This window comes from Genypterus blacodes, unplaced genomic scaffold (assembly GCF_046128005.1).
Source record: "Genypterus blacodes isolate CSIRO-AG114 ecotype Tasmania unplaced genomic scaffold, CSIRO-AGI_Gbla_v1 ptg000058l_1, whole genome shotgun sequence".
NCBI lineage: Eukaryota > Metazoa > Chordata > Actinopteri > Ophidiiformes > Ophidiidae > Genypterus > Genypterus blacodes.
In genome coordinates, this window is record NW_027466870.1 from 2192361 (window position 1) to 2219376 (window position 27016).

At 45.6% G+C, this 27016-nt stretch overlaps 4 protein-coding genes across 4 annotated transcripts in view; 2 read left to right on the forward strand and 2 right to left on the reverse strand.

The window, feature by feature from the left end:
- LOC143002671 (homer protein homolog 3-like) overlaps positions 1 to 388 on the reverse strand; it is a 30275-nt gene extending 29887 nt beyond the window's left edge. The window contains exon 1 of the mRNA XM_076152937.1: positions 348 to 388. Coding sequence (XP_076009052.1) covers positions 348 to 370 — 23 coding nt within the window. The 5' untranslated portion in view covers positions 371 to 388. The remainder of the gene's footprint in view (positions 1 to 347) is intronic.
- A 3764-nt stretch (positions 389 to 4152) lies between these two features.
- Positions 4153 to 9374, forward strand: LOC143002957 (pyroglutamyl-peptidase 1-like). The gene is made up of 5 exons (XM_076153388.1): positions 4153 to 4321; positions 5679 to 5731; positions 6342 to 6458; positions 6773 to 7005; positions 7120 to 9374. The coding sequence occupies exons 1-5, from the start codon at positions 4288 to 4290 to the stop codon at positions 7310 to 7312; spliced, it is 630 nt and encodes a 209-aa protein (XP_076009503.1). The 5' UTR covers positions 4153 to 4287; the 3' UTR covers positions 7313 to 9374.
- Positions 9375 to 10172: 798 nt separating this feature from the next.
- Positions 10173 to 22618, forward strand: LOC143002668 (regulator of nonsense transcripts 1-like). Its single transcript, XM_076152934.1, has 24 exons — positions 10173 to 10586; positions 10927 to 11069; positions 11538 to 11627; positions 11761 to 11928; positions 12139 to 12319; positions 12642 to 12803; positions 12959 to 13046; positions 13325 to 13423; positions 13606 to 13714; positions 13892 to 14051; positions 14429 to 14547; positions 14728 to 14892; positions 15239 to 15353; positions 15617 to 15760; positions 16372 to 16585; positions 16808 to 16925; positions 17268 to 17424; positions 17711 to 17853; positions 17984 to 18158; positions 18296 to 18377; positions 18519 to 18683; positions 18935 to 19155; positions 19401 to 19523; positions 19876 to 22618. Exons 1-23 carry the CDS (start codon positions 10416 to 10418, stop codon positions 19518 to 19520), a joined length of 3309 nt encoding a protein of 1102 aa, XP_076009049.1. The 5' UTR covers positions 10173 to 10415; the 3' UTR covers positions 19521 to 19523; positions 19876 to 22618.
- Positions 22615 to 26175, reverse strand: ddx49 (DEAD (Asp-Glu-Ala-Asp) box polypeptide 49). The gene is made up of 13 exons (XM_076152935.1): positions 25926 to 26175; positions 25477 to 25600; positions 25241 to 25326; positions 24959 to 25080; positions 24682 to 24869; positions 24418 to 24558; positions 24249 to 24324; positions 24034 to 24110; positions 23672 to 23769; positions 23512 to 23586; positions 23264 to 23352; positions 22995 to 23066; positions 22615 to 22878 (listed from the first exon to the last, which is right to left on the reverse strand). Exons 1-13 carry the CDS (start codon positions 26038 to 26040, stop codon positions 22702 to 22704), a joined length of 1440 nt encoding a protein of 479 aa, XP_076009050.1. The 5' UTR covers positions 26041 to 26175; the 3' UTR covers positions 22615 to 22701.
- Between the last annotated feature and the right edge of the window lie 841 nt (positions 26176 to 27016).

Genomic DNA, 27016 nt, shown 5'->3' on the forward strand with positions numbered 1-27016 from the left:
ATCCCCAAAGAATCAATACTACTCATCCATTTTTAGGAGTATTAACACAAATATCAGAGGTATTGATACATAAAAAGGCTTTTCTCAGTTATGGGATGTTTGGTTGACTTTTCCATTCAAAGTTGCCTTGCATTCATTTGACTAAATCTCCTTTATTAACATTACTGGCCTTGTGAAGCTTGTTTTGTATCAATCGTGCCAATTAAAGTATGAAGGGCAACGGTCCCATGCAGGCCCTGTAGCAGCTTCTAATGGTGCCATCAGACTTTGCGGTATCTAACCCATCCCTGCCTCACAGAGCCATGATACACGAAAGGCGGCGTGTTTGTGTGTTTGTGTGTTTGTACCTCTCTCGGTGTAGCGGGTACATTTTACAGCTGGCAGTAAACTCCTCTGCAGCAGGGAAAGAAGGAGGGGGAGGGATCCAAGTTATAAAGTAAAACAGGTATTATTCAGGGACACCTCATCAAGATTTCATCGCCTTTCCATGAGAATATGTGCTGGTTTGAAGGTTTGAAGGTTTCTCCAAAAAAAGCAGCGGAGAAGTGACATAATAATCACTTTGCATTTGGTGCGTTCAAGTGCTTCCCGTTCACACCATAAGTCATAAAAAACATTTTAATCTAGCATGTTGTTGGCCCGATGTTTGTTTGTTTAACATCACAACTCTCTCTCATACAGATCACGAAGCTGCCAAGACTAGAAGGCAACATGAGCTCTGGTCCCTGTGTGCTTCATCTCCATCTCTTCTCTGAGCAGCTTTAGTCTCTTCAGGCCTTCACAAGCTCAAGGCCACAATGCAAAGGTACAACATGGCTTCAAAAATATGTGCTTCTTTTTGGGTGTTTGTGCAAGAAGGGAGACACAAAAAGAGAGAACAGCAAAACACAAATATATCTCAGTATATTTCAAAATCAAACCTTCATCATAATAACAGAGAGACACTGATTAACAAGTCATCATACACCTGTAAAGTTTTAAGGGAAACGTCACACCTGTGGTCAATATTTAGTGAGTGGAGGAGGATGAAAGTGTGTTTGAACAGAGCTGGAGGCTTGTATCTAACAATCCAATACACACACAAACACACACAGCTAATGATTCTGTCTGAGCACAGTGTGACACCACCAGCTTCTAGAGGCAAACACACCCAGGATCCACTGCACAACACAGTCTGGAGGTGGCCCAAGCAGCTGTGTGTGTGTGTGTGTGTGTGTGTGTGTGTGTGTGTGTGTGTGTGTGTGTGTGTGTGTGTGTGTGTGTGTGTGTGTGTGTGTGATCAGCTCTGCAACAACGCAGCCAGCCTCCATGAATTTGCATTCGACCTTCTTGCGGTCACAAATGTCATTAAAGTGTAAATGGAGCTGATAACTGCGGCTGATGAAAGTGGGTCAAGCGCTGCAGCTGACAAACAAATGAAACAGCACAGTGTGACCCGTCAACTCCCATTAATAACAACCATCGACTCCTCCTAATGGGTTTATGGGACAGATACGGCGCTGCTCAACACGATCGGACAGAAGTCTGCTCTGGAAAAGCACCTAACTCACTGCAAAGTTCACTTTTGCAACATTTCGTCATCTGCGGAAATCGTCCCCAGACATCGGGAGTGTGTCTGTGTGTGTGTGTGTGTAACTTACCCCATGCTCCGAGTATATTTGGGACAGATTCCACTCAGTAACTCCACGGACTCTTACTCCTCCAAAACGCGTTCAAATCCCCGATATCCTGGGCAGAAGTCACATTTCTGTGGGGGGGAAACACTGACAAACCACTTCCGACTCCAGATTCCCCAGTTCCCCCTCCAACAGCACTCCTCTCCTCCCCTCAGTTGTTGGACTCCAGTCTCTTCTTTCTTTGTCCGCGGCTTCCACAGCAAACCACGCCGGGGGGGGGGGGGTTGATCTGTCGTCTCCGTGCGTAATTACGCACCGGTAACACTTTGGCTCCGCGCTGCGGGACGGACGCAGAAGAATGTCGATAAGAGCCTGGACGACAGAGTGCTTTAGCCGAGCAGTGAGCACCTCCTCCGGGACATGCGCCGAGCTCCCTCCCTCCCTGCCCACACTGGGATCCCCTCGCTCGACGGGACTGTGGAGGTGTTTGGCGCCATCTGGTGGTCGCATTATGCCAGAATGTGAAATATGATATGTTTGGAATTTCTTTGCTTTGAGGGACAGTATCGAGAGTTAAACCACCATCTTCCTTCCTTATGACATGTAAACACAATGTACCATCATATCGCACACAGCAGACCTCAGTTATAATATTAAAGATAAGGTTATTATAGTAAATTAACTAGTAAGTTAGTGTTCTTAGGATAAGGGTGATGTAAGTAAGGTTAGTAAACATTATAGACGGTTGACAGGTGGGGGTCAGTAACATTAGTTAATAAGTAAGTATATGTAAGTCTATTCTTTCTTATTAATTTGTTGTGTCAATTCTGAAGCCTGCTGTATCTTTTGTCGTAATAGAACATAACATAACGATCATTTGGCAGACGCTTTTATCCAAAGTGACTTACATTGCATTACACTACCACCCTTCACAGAGGGGGGCGCAATTGAGGGTTCGGTGCCTTGCTCAGGGGCACCTCGGCAGGGACTCGAACCGGTGACCCTCCGGTTCCCAAGCGGAAGCTCTACAGACTGAGCTACTGCCTCCCCCTACACAAATAAACTAAATTTGATTGATTGAATCCTTAACTTAAATCATTTTCTTATCTCTTCGTAAACCTTTCTTTACACATGCTAATCTCAGTGGGAGCAAAATTGACGATATATGATTGTGATGCTTTATTACAATAACGCAGTCTGAAGATGGGGTTTAGGCAATTCAAAACTCTACATTTGTTCTTCTTACAAAATTTAAATATTCCTTCAAAAAGGCCAAAAGTGCTGCTGTAACATAGTTGGAAGGAAACTGCCCCCACTTGTCAGTCAGCAGTCACTGCAGATTTACACTAAACCGTTTATTTTTATGATTACGGGCTTAACATCGTACAAAAATATCGGAGTTGCTCCCTGTGCACCAATCATGCAGTTCAGTGACCTGTTACAGTGATCCAGCTGACTGCTCCTCTGTGCTGCAGGGATGCAGCAGGACTTCAGATCTCTGCCTCACATTCATTCGTTCGTGTAGAAAGATGCTTGTCAGCTGGTCTGAGGCAGTTTGCTGCACAGCTGGACAGCCTGAGCTGGATGGAGCAGAATTTCCAGGTCTCTGTCTCAACACAGAGGGGCTTAATCACCTCCGGCAGCACACACAGATGAGTGTCCTTACTGAACGCGTCTTTCTTCCAAGTCAAACAGCAGCAGTGCCAAACTCACAGCTTCTTCTTCACACTTTGGTAAAGACACAATCCCACGGCAAATATTTCTGCTGTCAAGATTTCCATGATGGCAGCAGCTGTCACGTTCTGACTCAATTTCAGTCCTTCTGGAAGTGAATAAATCTTTAACAGAGTGAGAGTTTGAATGTTTTCATTGCCTTATCTTTGTTTATGGGATTTTAGCTGTATAGGCAACTTGATGGCCAGAAAATACAAATCATTTAAAAAAAGCTGTGGCCTGTGCATCCTCTATTTGTGGGGGGTTAGAGTCTTGCATGTAAAGAGAAATGTCAGTGCTAGAATCTAGACATTAATCACTGGTGTGGCACAGTGGTAATTACCTTGGGAGACGTGATGGAGTTCTGAGCATTTACATTTCATCATCATTCCTCGGATCTGTCATGTAGGCCAGGTAGAATTTCTGACGTTTTCTTGTATCTCCTCATACAAATGTAGAATGTCTGGACCAATCCGGACAAATGTGTACCTGTGCTTTTCTGATGAATGAATTAGTCTTGGTAGGTATTATGCAAAAATCGTCATCAATCAAATAGCAATCGACTTGATGGTGGCACTGTAGCAAAAGTTTAATTTTGTCGGTAACTTTGGAAACGGTAGAATGAAACGTTTGTTGATTTGTCAGCGGGGGGAGGATCGTTGCAATACGTCATAACTGGAGTTTCTAGTTCCCTCTTAGTATACAAGCAGAGCTACTGTCCGTGTCGTTAATATAAATGACCACTAGAGGGAGCTAAGTCATTGTGCCGTTATCAGGAAGTGACATACGCTCATTGCCCTACGTCATCACGTCTTACGCACGGGGCAGCAAAGAGGAGCGATTGTATTTGTGTCTGGCAGGCAGAAGGAGCCGTCAGCTGCTGAACTCTAAATCCCCCCCTCAGAAGTCGGAATAAAGACCAAATAAAGTGACGGACCTTTTTGCAACAGGACCGAAGATGGATAACAGTAAACGGACTGTTATTGTGACAGGTTTGTCTCATTTCTTCAGCTTTTTTCGTCTCCGTGGACAGACTGAATGTCGGGGTTGAAGTGGACGAAAACTTGTGGAGGTGACAGCTCCTCTAATGGCGATTTAGGCTGCTGCCGCTTCACCCTACAGCGGCTTTCTGGGGGAGTTTTGACAGTTGGACGACTCGTTTTGAACTGTTTCCGTCAGTAACAATACACCAGTAGTACTCGCGTATCTCTTGTGTAACTAAAGCCAAGTGACAGGCTAGCTGTGACGAGTTTAAACGACTAAAGGGGTCAACAATGGTTGACGAATTCCTGCTGCATTTTTGCTTTGTTAAAGTGAACAACAACAACAACAACACAACAGAAACAAGCAGCGGAGGAAGAGCAACAAGGTGATGTTCATCTGGGGGAATCTGTGTTAGCAATGGTTTCCACTTCTTTAACTAAGAGGACAGCTTTTCTTCACGTGTTCTCATTACAAAAGTGGAGGAAATGAACAAAAAAAAATCAACGCCTCAATAACCGGATGATTGTGTTCAAGTGCGCCTCGTACGTCACAGAATCGGTTAAAAGTGCTAAGATAATAACAAGAACAACAACAACAATCCGTGAAAGGGATATTATTGTGTTATTAAGTGCTGATTTTCCATTTTTCTACCAATACCATGACTCCGTCTTCTCAGCTATATACACTTTTAAGTAGACAAACTACAGTGTGGAAATATCATCTGGAGGGAATAATGGAGGCGCTGGTTTGACGCTTTCAGACACAAAGGCGTGAAGGAGCTTGAGGTCTCAGCTGATAGAATATGTGTCCATGGCCTGGGAACGGGCTCTGCACAATAGTGGTCCGGCTGGCAGCTGCCGACCCCTCTGTGCTCCTTTTCAGCAGCCTGTCAGACAGACAGATCCCCTCCACCCAACCCCCAGGGACCCCCGGGGACCCCGCTGACCTGCAGGATCGGTGCAGGGTTAGAGAGAGGGGGGGGGGGGGGGGGGGGGGGGGGGGGGGTGTAGCAGTTATAGAGTGGATATCCATAAGCTGCTGCTGCTGTTTTTGTCGATCACTTGGAATGCTTTTTTTTAAAAACAATGCTGATATATTTTAAATGGAATGATATAAGAAGAACAGAGTGCTGCACGGCTCAGAACTTTTCAGTCAAGCCCGAAGCAAAATTGTCCTCCCACAACTGCATGATATCAACTGCAAGTTAGAAAATATAGTAACAAGATTTATCCAAACATTTCCATGGTGATATACATGTACATGTGTTCTTCCACAGCTGATGATCTGCGTTTGCCACGTTTACCTGCTTGCTTGTGAGAATTGTGAACTTAACAGAGCAAACACAATAACTGACATGTTTTGCAGGTTTTGAGCCATTTGGAGAGCACACAGTCAACGCAAGCTGGGTCGCAGTACAGGTATGACACAATAACACACAGTGTGGAACTTTACAGTAGACATGTTAACACACTTGGGGGGGGGGGATCTTAATCTTGATTTGTCTCTCCTAATTGGTGAAGATCTTTATTTCTCCTCCGTTCATGCATGGATGGCAGATGGTTACACGACGCTGTGATAGCTGCCGGTCAGCTCCGCTCTGTGCTCCGTGGATCCCATTGGGGAAAGTGCATGTGGGGCATGGCAGCAGTTGTCAGGGTGTCTAGACGGACTTGATAAGGATATTAAAGGCAAACAAAAGGCGGCTTTGTGGCAGGGTCACAGACGTGGTCAAACAAGCCTCCTTTCAATAAATGATGGGGGAGGAGGGGCACTGGTGTCCGGAGCCATTTGTCCAGCAGAGACGTGAGGGAAGGTATTAGGGAACAATGCCACATATTTGACGTCTTTTAAAAAATGTGGTATTTGGGAACTGTAAAGTAAATTTAACCGACCTGAGTAATGTTACAAATTGATCGCAAATTACGTAAAAATCTCATAGAAACACGTCTGAATTTGTTCTGACTGCCTCGCTGATTTATTAACATTTACGATATGTTTATTATATTGTTACATTGTTCGTCCTGATAGGAACTGAAGAAACTGGGACTGGGGAGTGAGGTGGACTTGCACGTATACGAGGTTCCTGTCGAGTACCAGAAAGTCCAGAGTTTGGTTCCTTCATTATGGAAGCAGTATCATCCACTGGTAAGAGGAGATTGCAGTGTTTTGTCCAGTGAATCTCATTTAAACATGTTAATATTCCACTTTCAAAGGTGTAGTGCAGCAGTAATAAGAATTCCGCAGTTTTTGTGTTGTTCCAAAGCTCTGACAGTAATAATAGCACCATTGGCAGTGTAAGGAAATTATGATAGAACAATTATTACTGTAAGATGATGCTGATAACTGAAGATCTAAAAAGACAAAATCGGCTGCTGACAGAACTCAGCTGAACTCCTAGCAGTGGCTTAGTTTTGCTTCGAGTTGTATTTTGATGTTGTGCTTCATTCTGTCTTTGCCAGTTGGTGGTTCACGTAGGCGTTTCGGGCATGGCCACCACCGTCACGTTGGAGAAGTGCGGTAGGAATCATGGCTACAAGGGCCTGGACAACAACAGCTTCTGCCCTGATTCGCAGTGTTGCATAGTAGGAGGACCAGACTGTATCGACTCCGTTGTTGATATGGAGTCGGTCTGCAAAAGAGTGACGGCATCGGGGCTGGGAGTAGCTGTGTCCGTCTCCAAAGATGCTGGAAGGTAATGTGTCCTCTTTGGGTCAGAATCAGCCCTGGGTCATAATATAGAATACATATCACACACACATACACCACACCCCATGTGAATGAAAGGCCTCGTTGTCCTCCCTCCTAGGTATCTCTGTGACTTCACCTATTACACGTCACTGTACCTGAGCCACGGCCGCTCCGCCTTCATTCACGTGCCTCCTCTCGGAAAGCCTTACAGTGGGGAAGACCTGGGCCGGGCGCTGCAGGCCCTCGTACGGGAGATGCTGGAGCTCCTGGACCAGGCCGAGGAGATCCACTGCCAGCAGCACTTCCACTAAGTGACCTTCAGATGGCGCCCACGCCCAAGCCCTCAGCACAGGAGAGAAATTGCACTTAACCTCAAGTAGCCAAACTTCATATTCTTTTTTTTTTTCAATGTTTTGTTAAGTTTGAACTAAAATCTTCATTTGGAGCATTGGATATTTTAGTGTCGTTTTTTTCTCTCTGTCTTCTTTTGTAATTGCTTGACCTGAGTCAGTTGTGGTTTTCGATCTCCCAATGGTGAGAAGATGGAATGGGAGCGTCAAGGTGTGTACCGTGTGTAGGTGTGAAGCTTTTGTATTACTCCCAAGCCTCAAACATCCTGATGTGGGAGCTCGATCTATAGAAATAATCAGATTTTGTTTTCCACTTGTATTTGTAAAGCAGAGATGCAGAGAGATTATATGTAGCCAGATATTACAACCTATTACCCCAAATATGACTCCTATTATGGCACCTTATAGGGTTAGGGTTAGTGAAATGATTATAGAAGTCACATTTGTGGAAGCTGTTGTATGAACTAAACATTATTTGACTTTTGTAACAGTTTATCCTCACAGGTTTGGTGATCCAGATGCTTGTTTAGCCTGTAGGATTCCCTAACCAAGACTCCAGAGATTAACCTGTGACGGCTGTTGATGCTTAGGTGTAAATTGTGTTGTGTTAAATTTCAGTTTCCTTCTGTTGCTTTTTACTTCTTCCCAAAAACCCTAACTATGCTTTTTTTTTCTTTTCATATTTGATGTTTAATTGTTTCTCGAGTCCCCTTTTCTTTATAAGAAGTTGTAATTTTGCCTTCTTTTACAAAGGTGACTTAAATCAGGGAACGGGTTGGTTCCAGCTCATATTCCCCACAGTCTTTCAGCCCAATTCTGACTAAAACCCCAAGTCCACCACAATGAGATCTGGCTCTGAGCTGTGCAATGTTACTTTGCGGATCTCATTCTCTGGTTTCTAAAACTAAGACTATTATTATTACTACTGTCCTTCCACATGAAAGCTTTCTGTATGTTTTCTTCATTGAATCAGGTGTAGCTGCTTATCTTACTTTGACGGTTTGATTTGATGAAGTTGGATACTCGGTCGAGTCAGAATTGGGTCTGGAATTTTACTCCTGTAGCACTTTCTTTTTATTTGTTTTCATCTGCATCTTTAAACAGCATTTTTGTTGAGCTATGTAAATGCTACTACCTATTTCATGTTCAGTCACTTTAGCCTGAAAGTGCTGTATGCTTTATTTTTCTGAGCTTTGGTTTATGTTACCTGTTAACAAACTGTAGCAGATTTGTGGCGTCGCCGTAAATATTCTAATTTGTTTTCCTTCTTTTGGATTCAATTTCAGTGGAATATTTTGCATTCTTCAGAAAACAAGTGTGTCCCCCGCAGACATTTGGGGGACGTGGTTGCCCGTATGTAGTTTTAGAAAACAAACTGAACACAGTCAGCTGAGTGTGGCAGCAGTGGGCTTCAGAACTTTCCTTAAGTTTTCATTTAAAGTTCTTGTTTTTCCACTTGAGTTACAGCAGTTACTTTGAGTAAATGTTCAGTGACTGTAACTGTGCATGGCATTTTAATAGCAGGAGCTTTACCACAGCAGAACTTACTGGAGCACAGAATTGGACTTACTTGGACTTGCATTGTGGTTCTGTGGTGTATAGAACTATTATAGAGATGGAAGGCAGTGCTAGTTCTGGTATTACATGTCCTGATGTTTTAGAGTCCATGGCATCATGACTGCTGAGATGTGAAACGTTAAATTGTGGAGGAGCGCTCAGTTGCTCCCAAAAGCCTCTTTGTCAAGTTTACCTATGAGGTGACTTCTGACCTGGACTCTGACCTGTGCCTTGCTGATGTTTATGTGTGTTACGAAAAGGCCTTAAACTCGTCCAGTGGGTCAGTACGACTGACACTGTCCAGTCAGTTGTGTTGCTACCTCATAATACTTTTTAAAATCTCATTTGATGTTCTGTTGTATGGTTTCATTATGGCTCTGTGATTTATTGTGAGTTCCTCTGTATCATACAGAAGGTGTCTTCCTTTGCTTCTGATATTAGCAAAGAACTGTTACAAGAACTAATTTTGGCTATGTGAAAAATAAAGGCTTTGAAATAAAGAGATGAATGAAAACTTTACAAATTAACGGTGTTTGATTTAATATGCATGTTCCCACATTTATTCTGACATATTCCCAATGTCAATTAACTGCATACTTAATATGAAAGTTGGACACAGGAAAGTACAATGAAGTATTATTAGGCCTACCATAAGAAATAGTATTTTGTATGGCTTGCAGTGGCAGTTTTGACCAATGTTTTGAACAATCTATCCTCACCACGAATTCACACCAAATAAAGAATCAATGAAAAAGCCAAACCCTGCATCACAGACAATAATATATTCGGGGATATTTAGGAATTCACAATTAACGTTTAGCTTTTATTGCAGCGTGCATAAAGATCATCTCAAGATCCTTCACCCACTGACTGAATGATCTGGCACATATTCAAGGTACGCAGTTATTCTATTTAAATACATATGGTTATATTGTACATACGCCACTCTCCATATCAAATTCATATGCTCTTTATTTTTATTCTATATAGTACTGTAAAATAATTGTGATTTATTTATTTATTTATTTATGTATGTATTTAATATTTAGTTTTCTCTCAATATCTTTATGGCATCAACTACTTGGTAATAAAAACGATTCTGATTCTTATCCATAGCGAACTTAACAAACATAAACACATCATGTGTTCACAAACCTTCCAGATGCCGTAAAGCACCAGAGGGCGTGTAAGTGACAGGTTTGCTCCCCATAATGAAGCGCTTGTTTGCGGTGCAGAGTGACGCCTCCCCGCGGTGATCGCCTCTCTACCGCTCACTGTAAACGTCACGCGTTATCGGCGCTGGAAGTTCGTCACTGTTCGCCATCGGTTGGACCTACTGGATAAATCGAGGTTCTGTTAGGTTGCGTTTTCATTTGGCCTCCGATTTCTGCACCGAAATTTCTTTATTTAAAATCGGCGGTCTGGTGCGCGCAAACCTTGAAGGACTTTTATCCTCAAAGTGTCAGAAAGCGTTCAGGGAAAAAAGGAAAGTTTAGCCGCCGCCGCGATGAGTGTGGAGGCGTACGGGCCGAGCTCCCAGACCCTCACCTTCCTGGACACCGAGGAAGCGGAATTACTCGGCGCAGACACCCAGGGATCCGAATATGACTTCACCGACTTCACCCTGCCGAGCCAGACCCAGACCCAAGGCCAGACCCAGAGCCAGCTGGACGGCCAGGTCCGTAGCTTCCGCCGCTAGCAGGAGTTAGCTAGCTTGTTGCACCCCCGCCTGCTAGCGCGCTAACACTGGCTATAGCCGAGTTAGCTCGATGTTAGCCAGCTGTTGTCGTTTGCTAGCATAGGGTAGCACAGCCCTGTAATTCCTAACATTAGCTACTATATTATAGCCTTAATTGTTCGCCGCAAACTTTATTTACTAAAGGTGACACACGGCGGGCTTTGACACTCAGAAATAAACATTCTTACATTCCTGGCGCTCGCTGCAATGTATCTTCCTAGTTAGCTGCTAGCTGTTAGCATATACAGTTTGTGGAAACGCATGTGTTGTGCTGCTGCAGGTAAACGGTCCTGATGAAGGTCTCCTCAACGGAGGAGTGGAGGACTCTGTGGCCAAGGCCAGCCAGCTGCTCGCCGAGCTTAACTTTGAGGAGGATGAAGAGGACACGTACTACACCAAAGACCTCCCCGTACACGCTTGCAGGTAACGTAAAGCTACAATGTCTGCTGAGTTCATCCTGCATCTTGGACACGAAGCCGGCAGATATCGTTGCTTTCCCTCATCATCACACATTTACTGTATTCATGTTGACTCCTGCGTGGCCCTTGATTTACAGTAATATTATCAGTAGTTCCTTTGGTACCTGTGGCATCAACAGATTCCATATCATCATTTTAAACACAACAATAACACTGCTTATCAACCTAACTTCTTGGAATTGATTATTTGGTCAACATAACCAAACCTTTTCAGAGATTTTTTATTATTTAAATGTTGTTCAACTGCTCACTTTCTGTGGAGCCAGATTTATGTTGGATGATGCGAAACACCTACGCACACGTGCGCTGTCTGCAGAACTTCAACGTTTGACCTCCATATTGTGTCTATTTATGCTGTCGTACCCAATGTTGTGTTTTTCTTACAGTGACTCAGATTGTGTTTGTGTTGTAGCTATTGTGGTATCCATGACCCGGCGTGTGTCGTGTACTGCAACACCAGCAAGAAGTGGTTCTGCAACGGACGTGGCAACACATCTGGCAGGTGTGTAGTCAAATTATTGTATTGGTTTCTTTCAGTTTGTAGACCATGTAAATACAAAGCGGCTGTAGTTTTGTTTCCTCTCAGCCGTGGTTATTTGAAAATTTAAAAAACGACGTGATTTTCTGACTTGTAGCCACATTGTGAATCACCTGGTGAGGGCCAAATGCAAGGAGGTGACGCTCCATAAAGATGGACCGCTGGGGGAGACGGTGCTGGAGTGTTACAACTGTGGCTGCCGTAACGTCTTCCTGCTGGGCTTCATCCCAGCCAAAGCTGACTCTGTGGTGGTGCTGCTCTGCAGGTACGCTGAGGGAAAACACCTTTATTTTCCATAACGTGTTTTGTTTTAGATCATTATTTATTAACTTTTCTCTGGAATTGAATATCAAAAAGCCAATTAAATGAACATGTAGAAAATTACCAGTTCCACTTTTCAATTAGCTGTTATTATCGGTCCGCCCTGACTGCTGAGACTTGTGTCTGTTCGTCTGGACTTTGTTTCTCTACGTAGGCAGCCCTGTGCCAGCCAGAGCAGCCTGAAGGACATCAACTGGGACAGCTCCCAGTGGCAGCCGCTGATCCAGGACCGCTGCTTTCTGTCTTGGCTGGTGAAGATCCCGTCAGAGCAGGAGCAGCTCAGAGCCCGTCAGATCACCGCCCAGCAGATCAACAAGCTAGAGGAGCTCTGGAAGGTAAACTGGCAGGTCGAGACGAGTTACGAGTCAGGAGCTGGTTTGTGACTTACGTGGCCCCATCAAATCTGCATGCTCAGATTATATAAACAATCGGGTGCGCTCAAGTTATTCACGGAACTCTCTGGTCAAAAGTTTAATGACTTGTGGTTGTGCTGAACTAGTGTTTTCAAGTTTCCCTGCTGTGTTGAACCCAATCCATGACCTCAGAGCCACACAGTGCATATTGGACCATATGAGAATCCAAATCCTCTATGAAGACTTCCTGTGGTTGGTGGCCTTTTACATTGTTAACGTCAGCTGTGACTTGGTTCTCTCCTAGGACAACCCCAGCGCCACTTTGGAAGACCTGGAGAAGCCCGGCGTGGACGAGGAGCCCCAGCATGTGCTGCTGCGTTACGAGGATGCCTACCAGTACCAAAATATCTTTGGCCCCTTGGTCAAACTGGAGGCCGATTATGACAAGAAGCTGAAAGAATCCCAGGTATCAAAACGCTCTTTCCTGTTGGGAAAGCACCACACAAACACACACAGACTTAGAGTGAACTTTGTGTTGCAGTTTTATCAGGGCGCTGTGATGTCATACAATTGGCCTCTGTTTTACGCCTGCGTTTGTGTTTGTCCTTTCTACCTTTGTAGACCCAAGACAATATAACGGTCAGATGGGACCTGGGATTGAATAAAAAGCGGATTGCCTATTTTACACTTCCCAAGACGGACTCAGGTGGTAAATCTCTCGGTTTCACTCTTCCCCCCTGTTGCTTCTGTGACACGTATAGAAAGTCAAGCCATTCCCCCTCCCAGCAACGACCACTGCAACCCCACTATCACATCTTCATTGGTTTGGTGTGATCATTTGTTTTTTTTATGTTGTCGTCGTTGTTTTTGTGTTGTTTGAGTTTTGTATAGGCTTGTGTGCTGTTTGGTGTGTGCATGGTATCATATCAGCTCCAGTTTGGTCCTTCTTAGCCGAGTGGTTGACTTGTTTTCTTTCGCCGATTTCAGATATGCGGCTGATGCAAGGTGACGAGATCTGCCTGCGGTATAAGGGGGACCTGGCTCCACCGTGGAAAGGCATCGGCCATGTCATCAAAGTGCCAGATAGTATCCTTTTTTGCCTTGGCACTCGCATGTCGGTCAACCGGTGGCTTCTAAAGCGGCTCTGATCCCGTACGGCAGGGTTTGTTTTACTGTACTGTAGTATCAGATGAATGCACGCAACCTAACCCCACCTGTCAACAAAACAAATGTTTACGTTAGATTGCCATAACGGCTTTTCTTTAAAGACTACGGGGATGAAATAGCCATTGAGTTGAGGAGCAGTGTTGGTGCACCGGTGGAAATCCCGCACAACTTCCAGGTGGATTTTGTCTGGAAGTCTACGTCCTTTGACAGGTTAGTGTGTAACCTTCCAACTCTGTCTGATGAGGACACATGATGGAAGTGTGTAATAGCAGTACTACTACTACTCCAGCTGTTTGTTCCTCATCAGACACTTGTGGTGTTTGTGGCTTTGCACTGACTTGTATCAGTCCCTTTTAATAACTCGGGCTTGTTTTCCGGGGGTTGCAGGATGCAAAGCGCCCTTAAGACATTTGCAGTGGATGAGACTTCAGTTTCCGGCTACATTTACCACAAACTGTTGGGCCACGAGGTGGAAGATGTCATAATCAAGTGCCAGCTGCCCAAACGCTTCACTGCGCCAGGCCTACCTGACCTCAACCACTCTCAGGTCAGACCTCACTGAACGCTGCATCTTATTCCGAATCCCGTTGTTGGATCGATCCACCTTCCCCTCTAGTTGCTCCCATGTGATTCATTTGCTGTCAGTCAATTATAAGAATGAACATTTAATTTGTAGCTGCACTTCTGTTATTTAAGAGAATTGGAGGGAAAGTGAAGACATGGAGCTTAAATTTAAATATTTTGCATTTGCATTGTACCTGACATCAAGGTTGCAAAGCAGAAGTGAATCGTATTTCCATTTGCACCTTGGTTGTTATTTCAGATGGTTAACAAATGCTTTCTACTTCAGACAGGCCTAAAACTTAACTTTAAGTTTTTAAGGCTGTCCTTAATTTACTTTAATGTGTGTGTGTGTGTGTTTAGGTATATGCTGTGAAGACTGTGCTCCAGAGGCCTCTCAGCCTGATCCAGGGTCCTCCTGGCACCGGGAAGACTGTCACCTCTGCCACCATTGTTTACCACCTGTCCAGGCAGGGCAATGGGTAAGTGTGTGTGTGTGTGTGTGTGTGTGTGTGTGTGTGTGTGTGTGGGAAGGCTCGGATTACCAGCTTGACCACAAATGCATTATACAGGTTTGTTCCTGTTTGTTTAAACAATTACTTCCCCGCTGCTATACTGTTCATGCCTAACCCTCTTTGTGGTTGCGTTTGTGTGTCCTGCAGACCGGTTCTGGTGTGCGCACCCAGTAACATTGCTGTGGACCAGCTGACTGAGAAGATCCACCAGACCCAATTGAAAGTGGTCAGGCTCTGCGCCAAAAGCCGGGAGGCCATCGACTCACCCGTCTCCTTCCTGGCCCTGCATAACCAGATCAGCAACATGGACAGGTCAGATGCTCCTCACATTAGTGATGACATTTACAACAGATCAGGCTGGAATGTTGTTCACTGGGGGCTACGAATACATTTTAGATCTCAGTCCAGTGCTAACTAATCAAATCATCATCTGGTAGCTTAGAGTGACCACTGCTGCTGATGACTGTTGGTGAGACATGCTGATAACCTGGGTCCTTCAAAAGAGAGGAACCTGTAATGCTGCAGCCAAACTAAACACTAGATCATTTCCCCTAAACACAGTTAAACATGGTTGTGTTTTACTCTCGTTTGGTTTGTGAGTGTTTGTTTGTGTGTGTGTGTGTGTCTGTACTCACTCTTCTTTCTCTGTCTCCCTTAGCATGCCGGAGCTCCAGAAACTTCAGCAGCTGAAGGATGAGACAGGCGAGCTGTCATCTGCTGATGAGAAGCGCTACAGGGCGTTGAAACGCACTGCTGAGAGGGAGCTGCTGATGGTGAGGAGGAGCTTCAATGTGTTTACACTTTCAGCTCCAAGTTGACATCCAGATGTTTCCATTCGATACGGAGTGGATTCACCAACAAGAAGTGGTGTACGCGGAAGCTTCAGTCAAGCAGACAAAAACACTTTCACTGTGCTGACTATCCCTGTGTACATTCTCTCTGTTGTTGTGTTTAAAGTTGTTTCTGCTAAAAGTTGTTACTGCAAAATGATGGAAACACAATCATAGTAACTGAAGTTGTTGTTGTCGTCGTCCAGAACGCAGACGTGATCTGCTGTACCTGCGTGGGAGCCGGGGACCCTCGTCTGGCAAAGATGCAGTTCCGCTCCATCCTGATCGACGAGAGCACCCAGGCCACCGAGCCAGAGTGCATGGTGCCTGTGGTGCTGGGAGCCAAGCAGGTACATGCGCCAACAGCTCATCATATCCCTGCGGGCTTCATACACACTTCTTATCCAAGCTTCAAGTGGTGGACTTGTCGGGTTGTTCACCGCATTATGCCTGTGTGATTTTGTGCTAGTTCCTGCGGGTGCTCTGGTTTCCTCCCAAACTCTTAAAGAAACGCAACATTTCTTGATTTTCCATGGAGTTAATCAACAAGGTGTCAGGAAACCCAACATTCTAAGCTTTTCAGTGATGATATTTATTGCAGTGCTGCAGTATTGGATTATGTTTTACAGAAGGATATCAAATGGCCACTGAGTTTACATTTACACGATGCAGCAGAGTACAACAACAATATGTTACATTGGCAGGTTGATGCCATTAATGATAATACTATTCCATTTATTTAAAAGTTGAACAGAAGCCTCAAGAATCATGTCAGCTGGGCCCTTTTTCTGTTGGTTAGTCGCACTACAAGAAGGGTCAGAAAAAACCTTTAGTTTTGATTTATTGTGTCAAGTAAAATGTGAAGAAATGGTGACGGAAATATAAACGACATGTGGCCGTGCAAAGTTCACATCAAGACGTAAACGTGTCTCACTTTCCTCCCTCCTGTTGCCTTTCCCAGCTTATATTGGTGGGTGACCACTGCCAGTTGGGTCCTGTGGTGATGTGCAAGAAGGCAGCCAAGGCCGGTCTGTCCCAGTCCCTGTTTGAGCGCCTGGTGGTTCTGGGCATTCGACCCATCCGCCTGCAGGTCCAGTACCGTATGCATCCAGCTCTCAGCGCCTTCCCGTCCAACATCTTCTACGAGGGCTCCCTACAGAACGGTGTCACTGCAGGTTTGTCAGATCCAAAGCTTATCCATCTGCTTCAGCCTGAGCCTCTGGACGCACAGTGTTGTGAAGTCAGGGAGGCTATTTCACACTCTTGACACATTTTAGCTGCACTTTAAGACTCTTTTTCTGTAATATAGTTGTTGCACCGAACATGGCTCAGATTTGAACAATGTTTACAAACGCATCCGTGCAGTATTAGAATGAATTCCTGCTCTTCTTCCCTAGGTGACCGCATCAAGAAGGGATTTGACTTCCAGTGGCCACAGCCAGACAAGCCAATGATGTTCTATGTGACTCAGGGTCAAGAGGAGATCGCCAGCTCTGGAACCTCCTACCTCAACAGGTAGCCTGACACACTGCTGTAATCAAACATTTCTACGGTTAATTGGTCATTGTTATGAGTTGTATCATCATGTTCTTCTTGATCCTATGTGCACCTAACACAAATGGTGCTATCCTTGCTTGTTTTCAAGTTATGTCTTTGCATCTGTAGCGGTAAAGTTTAGTTGCACCAATCTGACAAAACACTTTTTGTGCGTCTTGAGGGAGTGAAGTCATTCTGAGTCAACAGCCCTTGCAAAATTGAGGCAGTTTAGACGGGACTGTGCACATTTCAGCCAGAAAGGCCGCGCTCCTGTCCCAACCTGTCTCAGCTCAGTACTGAAGTGATGCCTGTGTGTTTCAGGACGGAGGCTGCCAACGTGGAGAAGATCACCACCAGGCTGCTCAAGGCTGGAGCCAAGCCCAACCAGATTGGCATCATTACCCCATACGAGGGTCAGCGCTCTTACCTGGTCCAGTACATGCAGTTCAGTGGCTCCCTCCACACCAAACTCTATCAGGTACAAGACACACAAGCCTGAGCTTTAATCATTCTTGTGGGAGATTTTCATGTTCTTGTGTCCAAGCATTCTGTGATTTGTGAATGTTACACACATCAGCATGAGCATCAGGTGTAACTCTTACTTTTGGGCAGTTCAAACATTTTTCCGAAGGCTTCCCTTGACCCCAAGATAACAAATCATTTGCATGTGAGCAGGTGAAGAAAGGTGACATAGCCTAACACGAGGCCTTTTGTCGTTCTTCCACACCCTGATCTCCCTCTCCTTGTGTCCTGTCACACTGTAGGAAGTAGAGATTGCCAGCGTCGATGCTTTCCAGGGCAGAGAAAAAGATTTCATCATCCTGTCTTGTGTGCGTGCCAACGAGCACCAGGGCATTGGCTTCCTGAATGACCCTCGCCGTCTCAACGTGGCGCTGACCAGAGCCAAGTAAGAACCTGACAGACAGCCACAGACTTTAGTCATCCAAGTGTTCCTTCAGAAATATTCAACTTTTCTTTATGGGTCAAGTCTACTTCCACCCGTGGTCAGTGCTTGTGTGCCTCTCTGCTCTATGAAGGTATGGTGTCATCATTGTGGGGAACCCAAAGGCCCTGTCCAAGCAGCCGCTGTGGAACAACCTGCTCAACAACTACAAGGAGCAGAAGGTCCTGGTGGAGGGACCCCTCAACAACCTGCGGGAGAGCCTCATGCAGTTCAGCAAACCTCGCAAGCTGGTCAACACTATAAACCCAGTGAGTATAAGAAACAAGAATGGGGAAACTAGGTTACACAGCCATAATGAAATGGCAGGTGTCGTGTAATGTAAAGACTAAAATACAGTGTGGGTCTGTGTCTCTGCTCTAACTAGTGAGTGTTTGATGTTTTCCAGGGAGGACGTTTCATGAGCACAGCTATGTACGACGCCCGAGAGGCCCTGATCCCAGGCTCCGCCTACGACCGCAGCACTGCTGGTAGGCTCAACGACCAGCTGACATTTTTTACAAGCCAATGTAGTTTGAGTTTGGGCACGTTGTCCTACAGGATGAGATGAGTTTTAAAGGTAAATCTGCCATAGTCCACACTAACATGCCATGGCCTCTGTCCTGTTTCAGCCGGACGTCCTTCCAACATGTACTTTCAAACTCATGACCAGATTGGGATGATTGGCGCAGGACCCGGCCACATGGCTGCCATGAACCTCCCCATACCCTTCAACCTAGTGATGCCACCCATGCCTCCACCCAGCTACCTGGGCCAGACCAACGGCCCCGCTGCAGGTAGAACACTATGGAAACGACTCTCATTATACAGAGACAACAATTAGAGAAAGACATAAGTCATCCTGGTGAAGCTATGGGGGACTGATAAGGCCTTGATTGTCCACTAGCTTCAGTTACAGCAGCTGTTCTGTCATGTGGTTTAATGACCCAGTTCGACCTACGGATGATGGTTTATCCCCTGACACGATGTAGTGAACGAGATAGACTTCCTAATGTTTGCCTGGTTCTGATTCTGATCCCTCACCCAGGTCGCGGAGGTATGAAGAGTAAGCCCGGACGAGGTGGGCGACAGAGGGCCCGTGGCACAGCCAACCAGGGTGCCAGTCAGGGTAACGGACCCTGCAGCCAGGTCAGCCAAGACGGAGCCTCCCAGTCCTTCTCCCAGGGCCCGCTGACCCAAGGCTACATCTCCATGAGCCAGCCGTCTCAGATGAGCCAGCCTGGCCTCTCCCAGCCAGAGCTGTCACAGGTAACCAGCACCTGCAACTGGATGAGCTTATCCATCCACGCTCATGTTTATATGTCCATACACTGCAAGTTATATATTTATCTTCTTTATTTATAATGTACAGGTGGTTGTGAACTGACATACTTTGTTTAATTTACAGTCTTTTAACTCTCTTTGGGGATGGGACACAATTTGAAATAAAGGTTGCCGCAGTGATACCGTGTGTGTGTGTGTTCTAATGCTGTTTCTGCCTTCCCGTCTTCCAGGACAGCTACCTAGGTGATGAGTTCAAGTCCCAGATTGACGTGGCTTTGTCCCAGGACTCGACATACCAGGGCGAGCGTGCGTACCAGCATGGTGGGGTGACTGGCCTGTCACAGTACTAGAGCGTAAGTTCTTCAGACATGAATACATGGTCGTTCACATATGATGGATGCCTGTGATATGTAGGGGCCGGTTTTTAATGTATCTATCCAGATATTTGTGTTCTTACTGTGGTGATTGTGTAGATTTAATTTTGGCTTACTGTGGGCAGGGCAGCAGCTTTGAATCATCAACCTTAAAAATGGACTTTGGTCTCATTATAAAAGCTCTAGAGGACTTTGAAGATTCAGAGTCATTTCTTTCATTTGTACAACACAGGGTGGTAGTCCAACTTTAAGGTGGAATTGCTCATCTTCTTAATCATCATTGTGTTCTGCATACAAAAAGAAGTAATGGGACCTCTCTTGTGTCTTGCAGGTTGCTGGAAGAAGGGAGCTAGGCTTGAGCTGAGCTTAGTTCATCAGCTTTTTAATCTGGGTAATAATAAAAACATAAAATGGATACCTGTTTTCCTCTGCTACAACCGAAGCACCACTGAGTGAAAGCAACGGGATAGCGAAACCAAACCAATCACGAGCGAGAGAGAAAAATAAGAGGATAGAAGAACAGTGCGAACAGACGGGCAGGGAGATGGCGAGAGAGGCCGAGTGAACAAGCGAGAGGGAGGGACTGATGCCCGCACAAAGTGAGGAGAGAGAGAGAGAGATCACCAAGAAGGCGGTCGTGTGGTCGAGCTGCCAAGGGACACGGAGGAGAGATCTCTGTGGTCTCTCGTGGCGGAAACCAAACGAGGCTCAAATCCCAATAAAATAATCCCACCAACCATCTCCACCCAGAATTCCTCATTCCAAACAACCTACAGCCTCCAGGAAAGCTGTCGCTGTTCCAAGAACCTGCGTTTCTTGAGATGGGGGAGTGGAGAGAAGTCTCCGGCTGAAATTGGAAGAAGTCCTTCTCCAAAGTGGCTGGGGCCGTGTGTTCAGACAGCCGTCGTACAGGCAACACAAGACCCCTATCCTGAAAGGCGGTCGGTTGCTCGTCCTGTGTGACGGCCTGAGCGAAATTCAATTCGGTTTCTGACGGGAGAGGAGCGGCGCCAACAATCTTCTACCGACACCTCTGAACGGGCGCAGCAGTCGACGCACCTTCTCGTCGTTAAAACTCTTGCAGCCAGAGGAAATGAGAACAGGGTTTCTGCGTTTCCTGGGTCCGATACGAAAAAGAGCCTCGCATTGAAGCGCCTTTGCTCAGCCTTGGGGACCACTGGCTCGTTCAAGAGGTCTCTGACCGGGGGGGCTGGTTTTGACCACGTGTCGGTGGTGAAAGTGGCACAGGGATTTCAGACTGTTTCTCAAGGCGTAACGCGTGAATCCCACTGACTCCACGATCATCACTGGACAGTTGTTTTTGTTTTTTTCCCGCTGGAGTACCTTTCCTATTGCAGAGCACAAGAAACATAGATCACCTGAACTATCAACTATGACCTGCATTGAATATTGAAGTCAATGTCATTTGATGTTTCGGCGAAGGCTTTTCCTTGTTTTACTCTTTTGAAAGGAGGGATGGACGTCTCACTGTACTTGGTGGCCAGATGTCTTTCTTTTTCTTTTTTCTTTTTAAACGCTCTATGCTTATTGGCAAACGAACAGAAGGAGGGCTTTGCTTTTCCTTAAGGGGGATTGAAGACTCTTCATCACGCAAATCCCTACCTGAGGTTTAAAAAAAGGAAGGAAGAAAAAAAAAAAAATAGAGAGAGGGAATGGAGGAAGACTTGTCTAAGCTTACAGGCTGTCATGGCAATCAAGTCCACCACAGGTAAAGGGTAGAAAAGGAAGGTGGCCGGGGGCGGGGGGTAGGATTCCTATATCTGGATAACCATTTGAGTTTTGAAACATTTTTAAGAAATTAGTCAGTGCACCGTTCTGTCCCAATATACGACCATGTGTGTAGATGTGGACCAGGTGTCCTAATCCACACGCCAACTGTGATTTCCTATACGGCGGCCACCGGAAATCTAAAGCCGTCAGGATGTGTGTAGACATTTATACGGGGAAACGGATCCTTTTGGCTTTGTATGAACATTTGCACATAGGAGTTTGTTACCATTGTATACCAGATACACAAAGTGGAAACGCCACCGGTGCATGCCTGAATCAGTGCCTCCTTGAGCGTGAAATCCAAACTACCAGCAGATATACACCTTCTAGCCACCAGGGGCCCCCCCAAGAACTCAGCTGAAACAGACTTTTAATGTTTTGGTACCTTTTCTTTCTGTTGTTTTTTTAAAGATCTACATCGAGTCTGCAACACAGGTCAGAGTGGCTGCTGGGCTTTAGTGGGACATGAAGCCACCTTCCTTCTCTGAGGAGTAAAGTGTAAATGGGGAGGGAGGTAGATTTTGTTGTTTTTGTTTTCCTTCTGTGGACATTTTTACGATGTGCATTACTTTGGATAGTTTCTCTAGATTAGAACCGTGAGCCGGGTTATCGAATCAGAACCTCGAGTTGATCTAACTTTGCTTTGGCAAACAAGTGGCTTCTTTACAGGCTTTATTTTGCTCAGTCGTGTGTTAAGGGTTTCTTTTTGTCTGTTTTTACCGTCTTAGTTGTTGCGAGTAGATGCATGGGGAATGCGGCGGAAGCTTTCACGTCGCTGTCCTTTTCCTCTTCCTCTCTGTCGGAGGAATCGTAGTTTCGACAGTCTGGACATGGCTTTTTTTTCCTTTTTTTTTTTTTAACGGTAAGAATGTACTTTGCTGTCGTTTACCACCTGCTCATCACTTCAACAGTCACGTGACAATCATTTTGCCAGTGGATGTGCTTACTGTGTTTTGAGTAGAGCTACTTAATTCCTTGACGTCGTGCAGTGGATTAGTTTGACACGTCGGCTCGTTTCACCTTAATCCTAGTGTGTAATGATGGCTTTAAAAAAAGAAACTGTACGGCCGCGTCCCTGTGTCGCAACGAGTGATTCAGTTGTAGATTTAACATTTGCAGCCTTTGTCTCTCTGTAGGTCGGAGGCGGAAATGAAATTCATGGACGAGGCATCAATGTGATGTAAATACACATTAGGAATGATGAGTCTTATTTGCAGTGAAATTTAGTCACAACTTCTGATTCCTTTGTAAACTGAATCCATTAATAAAAGGCTGGCAATTGAGCGTTTTTGGTTTTTATTTGCATGAAAATAATTAATAGAAAATGAGAGGATATTGCACAGGAATGAGAGTTGATGAATGTGTTTCACGTTGCGGCCTGTTCTGCCTTCTTCCTCTGAATGTTTTTCCTCTTCATCACTTTCTTTCTCAGTTGTCCTCGCTTCTGTTTCTCAATGCTCTCCTGGATTCTCTCCTTAAACTTCTTCTTGTTTCTCCTGATCTTTTCCAGCTCGGCCTTCCTTTTGGCCTCCAGCTCTGGGTCCTGAAACGGTGAGACACAAGTTGGTGATAAGCAGAAACTTTTCACCGGGGCGCTTTAAGCTTTCGTTAGATTGAGTGGTGATGAAACCTTTGTGCTGAGGAATGAGTGTCAGTTACCTTCCCCTCCAGGATCATCTGCTTCCTCTTGTTGATCTCCTTTTTCTCGTCGAAGTCCGACGCCTCAAGTTTCTACAAAACAAAGGATTACGACGTTTTAGCACTGAAGGTCAGAGTTCACAAAACAAGGATTTGGCAAAAAGGGCGTCTGATCTAGTGGGTTAAAGGTAAAACACCTGACTAAGTCGTTGCTGTCAAGGGGCGACAACAGGCAGTGTCTTTCAACTATACACCAGTAAAGAAAAGTGATGGGAAAGCAGCGTTCTTACTATTTCACACTGCCGCCGGGTCACGTTGACCTGGGTGAGGATCTGCAGGACTTCCTTCTCCTCCACAGGATATTCCTTTAGCTTTGTCTCTGTAGAGAAAAAGCACAAAAATGTTGTTACCCATGATCTTGTGATTTCTATACCATGCTTTGTCCTTCATGAGACTCAGATGTCTTGTTTGTACAAATGTTCAATACATTGGAGAATGATGCATTTTTGTTCTGTTTGGATCTCGCACAGTAACTTACGGGTCTGTTCTTCAATGGCGTGGACCAGGTGGATGTCGTACTGCGTCACCAGCGTAATGGAGACTCCGTTCCTCCCTGCAGAGAAATGAAACGTCACGACATGTATCAAGCATTCGGGTGTGTCTTGTCGTTCTGAATCTGCCGGCGGGTTTGTTGGTACCTGCTCTCGCAGTCCGGCCGACCCTGTGGATGTAGATCTTGGGCAGGCCGGGCGTGTTGTGGTTGATAACGACTTGGACAGTTGGAATATCCAAACCCCTGCAGGTCCAAAAACACAGGAAGGTGTTAATTGGTCGTTTTGAGGATAATGCACTATTATGGCATGTAAACTGATACAAATGACAAACTGTACAAGTGTGATGTTCATGTGTATCTAAACCAAACTTTGCTACTCCTGTAACATCACCCTACTCAAGTTCTGACAGAAGGAAGGATTACATTAGGGGAACAATTATGAATTTGGATGGACTCGATTCAAGCACTGAAGTCTCCTGAATGTGATGAACTCAACATAATTCCTACCTGGCAGCAACGTCTGTGGCAATCATGATTTTGTAGACGCTGGCCTTGAACTTGGCGAGGTTTGCAAATCGTTGTCTCTAGAGAGGACAGAGAGACGTTAGCTATTCTGCACTTATGTAACATTTGGCCGCAAACCCTCTCAGGCTTGACGACTCCACACCGTCTGTCTGCACGGGCTGAACGTGGCGAGGAAGAGGAGGCGGCTTGCGACTCACCTGCTTCATCATGGAGTGCAGAGAGATGGTCGGAAAGTCAAACTGCCGCAGCATCATGGTGAGGATTTGGCAGTTCCTGAGGGTGACGAAGACGAGCAAATGTGAGAAACGTTGTACAGTTTGGTTTTTAACTTGTCACGTGTCACCTCAGCATTTCTCGCCTCCTTACTTGCACGTGTTCGTGAAGATGATGATGGACCAGTCGTGGTGTTCGTCGGTGAAGGTCTGGATCAGGTGGACCAGGTACGCGTCCTTCACCTTCTCTGGAGTCAGGATGTACCTCTGGTCCAGCTCCTCCACCGTGCGCGTCCTGACAACGACAGACACATCTGACACAGCTGCCTTGACACCGGGACACAGATATCGCTCTTTTCTAAACCAATAGGAGCCGGTCTTACATTCATCGTGTATACCATCTCCACAGGTCACTCACTCTGATTTGCTCTCCCAGAAGAAAGGCTCGTTCATGGCGATGTTCTTGAGCTCCTGCAGGGTGTCAGTGAGCGTGGCGCTGAACAGCAGCGTCTGCCGTTTGGCTGGCAAAACCCCCAGGATCACCTCCAAGTCTTTGGTGAAGTCAGTGCAGCCCTGCTCCAACAGCCGGTCGGCCTCGTCTAGGATCTGACACACACACGCTCAGACTTATGACGACTTGAAAATGTCACTCTCGGTGGTCGGGTGTGGTGAAGCCTGTCCTTCCATGAACTCACCAGGAACTGGATCCTTCTCAGGCTGAAGGTGTTGGAGCTGCGGATGTGATCGGCCAGCCGCCCCGGCGTTGCTACGACCACGTGGGGCTGGTTAGAGAGCTCCTGCGCCTGGCTCACCATGTCTGCCAACAACACAGCACAGTCAAGCCATCTGACGACAGCGTTACACACCAGCACATCACCCACATGAAGCACAAACCAAAGGGAGAGAGTGAGGGCGCCCTCACTAATGGAGGCGTGGCTTCTGTTACATGCATGACAGACAAATCAAAAGGTATTTACCCATTCCTCCAACAACAATGCAGTCTCGCAGACCCAGGGGCTTCCCCAGGACTCTGAACTGCTCTGCGATCTGATAAGCCAGCTCCCTGCATGACATCACATGAACAATTCCATCACAGTTGTCAAATAGAGAAACAGCTGAAACGTTATAGAGGAGCTCTGCACAGGAAGTGTGTGTGTGCGTGTGCGTGCGTGCGCGCGTGTGTGTGTGTGTGTGTGTCATCTTGCTGTCTGACCTGGTGGGGCTGAGCACCAGGCAGAAGATGCCGTACGGGTCCTCAGACAGCTTCTGCAGCACTGGAAGCACGAAAGCAGCTGTCTTCCCACTGCCTGTCTTTGCACAGCCCATACAGTCCCGACCTGAGCAGGGAAGACAGAAAGAAAGAGATCAACCAATCAACACGTGACCTGTGGTGACATCATCCGGGTCCTTATGCATTCACTCCCTCAGCGCGACAAACTCCAAATAGCCTGCTATTTACATAATGACCCAAATGTGTAAACCTTGGAATTCGTCTGTATCGAGTAGAAACGATGAACGCTGAGGAAGATGAACGGGCCTGCGAGTGTGTCGAAGCCTTCGCCCGGAGGTTTGCCCACAGTTGTAAGTACAGAAAGCAGAGCTGAGGTGACGATGTGACAACTGGTCAGAGGTTACAGGTGAGTTAGCGCAGTTAGCATTTACCTTGTAGGATGGCGGGCATACAGTTTTCCTGAACGGGAGTTGGTTTGTCGATGCCGAGTTGTTTACACTGTCTGACCAGCCAGTCCGACAGCCCCAGCGACGCGAAGTCGACCATTTTGGTTTCGTTTCTTTCTCCGTGGAAGACGAGAACTGGTTTATATGAACAATAATCAAACACTAAGTCGCTTTCATGGCAATTCCTCGTGTGGCGTCCACCGTCGCTATTCGATTACGTCATAGCCCTTTTCTTCTTCTTCTCCTTTTTTTCTTTACGATACGGAGTGGCCTCTACAGCGCCCTCTATGCGGAATGACACCCTGTCGCCCCCTCTTCTCTGTTCGGCTTTTGAGGTGCAGCTTTTCTCTCTACTCTTTAACTTTAATTGCGAGATAACACATACAAAGTTGGTTTGTCAAATTTAATGGAAAATGTCAGACACGTGTTTCACTTGACAGACCCTTCTCTAACTCATAACCTCAACAAATATTGGGACAATGAACTGATTATTTTCTGTGACCCCATACTGCCACCCTTAGGTAGGCTTGTGTAATAGCGCGCCATACATATGTACATCAATTTCGTAGAATTAGTATATCCAACATTAAAGTTAACGTTAATAACTATAATTTAATCCTAAAAGACCGCAACAGAAGAGGAAATATTTGTGTTTTAATACATAAGATATTTATTTGAATTAGCTTGACACAAATGATAAATCTGTAAACTTAACAACAAAGCCTGGTGAGGGTATGTTATTGACTGCCCAATCTAAACTGTTTTTAAAATCCTCATTATATCTTGATTGGAATCCATACATTCAGTGCTCCATGCAATCGTAGCGCCTCCTCTTCTTCTTTGAGATACTGTCTGCTGTAACTCTATGTCCCACCCATACCCATTGAACACACACACAATAATCATGTTGATTATATTCTTGTGATTTATTGTTACAGTTAGAGAGATTTGTATTGAAACATGAAGTTAAACTTTTTTTGGTCTAGATTTTCAGCTTCAAATATTGCATTGATAACATTTCATAATTGTTTTAAAAAGAGAGACTTTTTTTTTTATTTGCCTTTTTTGTAATAAAT

Coding starts and splice junctions, on each gene's coding strand:
- LOC143002668 (XM_076152934.1), top strand. CDS start 10,416: ATGAGTGTGGAGGCGTACGGGCCGAGCTCCCAGACCCTCACCTTCCTG. Junction 12,804..12,958: donor AGAAGCTGAAAGAATCCCAG/GTATCAAAACGC, acceptor CTACCTTTGTAG/ACCCAAGACAATATAACGGT. Junction 13,047..13,324: donor TCCCAAGACGGACTCAGGTG/GTAAATCTCTCG, acceptor CGCCGATTTCAG/ATATGCGGCTGATGCAAGGT.
- LOC143002957 (XM_076153388.1), top strand. CDS start 4,288: ATGGATAACAGTAAACGGACTGTTATTGTGACAG. Junction 5,732..6,341: donor CAAGCTGGGTCGCAGTACAG/GTATGACACAAT, acceptor TCGTCCTGATAG/GAACTGAAGAAACTGGGACT. Junction 7,006..7,119: donor GTCTCCAAAGATGCTGGAAG/GTAATGTGTCCT, acceptor CCTCCCTCCTAG/GTATCTCTGTGACTTCACCT.
- ddx49 (XM_076152935.1), bottom strand. CDS start 26,040: ATGGTCGACTTCGCGTCGCTGGGGCTGTCGGACTGGCTGGTCAGACAG. Junction 23,770..24,033: donor GCCACAGACGTTGCTGCCAG/GTAGGAATTATG, acceptor TTGGACCTGCAG/GGGTTTGGATATTCCAACTG. Junction 23,067..23,263: donor CCCGGCGGCAGTGTGAAATA/GTAAGAACGCTG, acceptor TTTGTTTTGTAG/AAACTTGAGGCGTCGGACTT.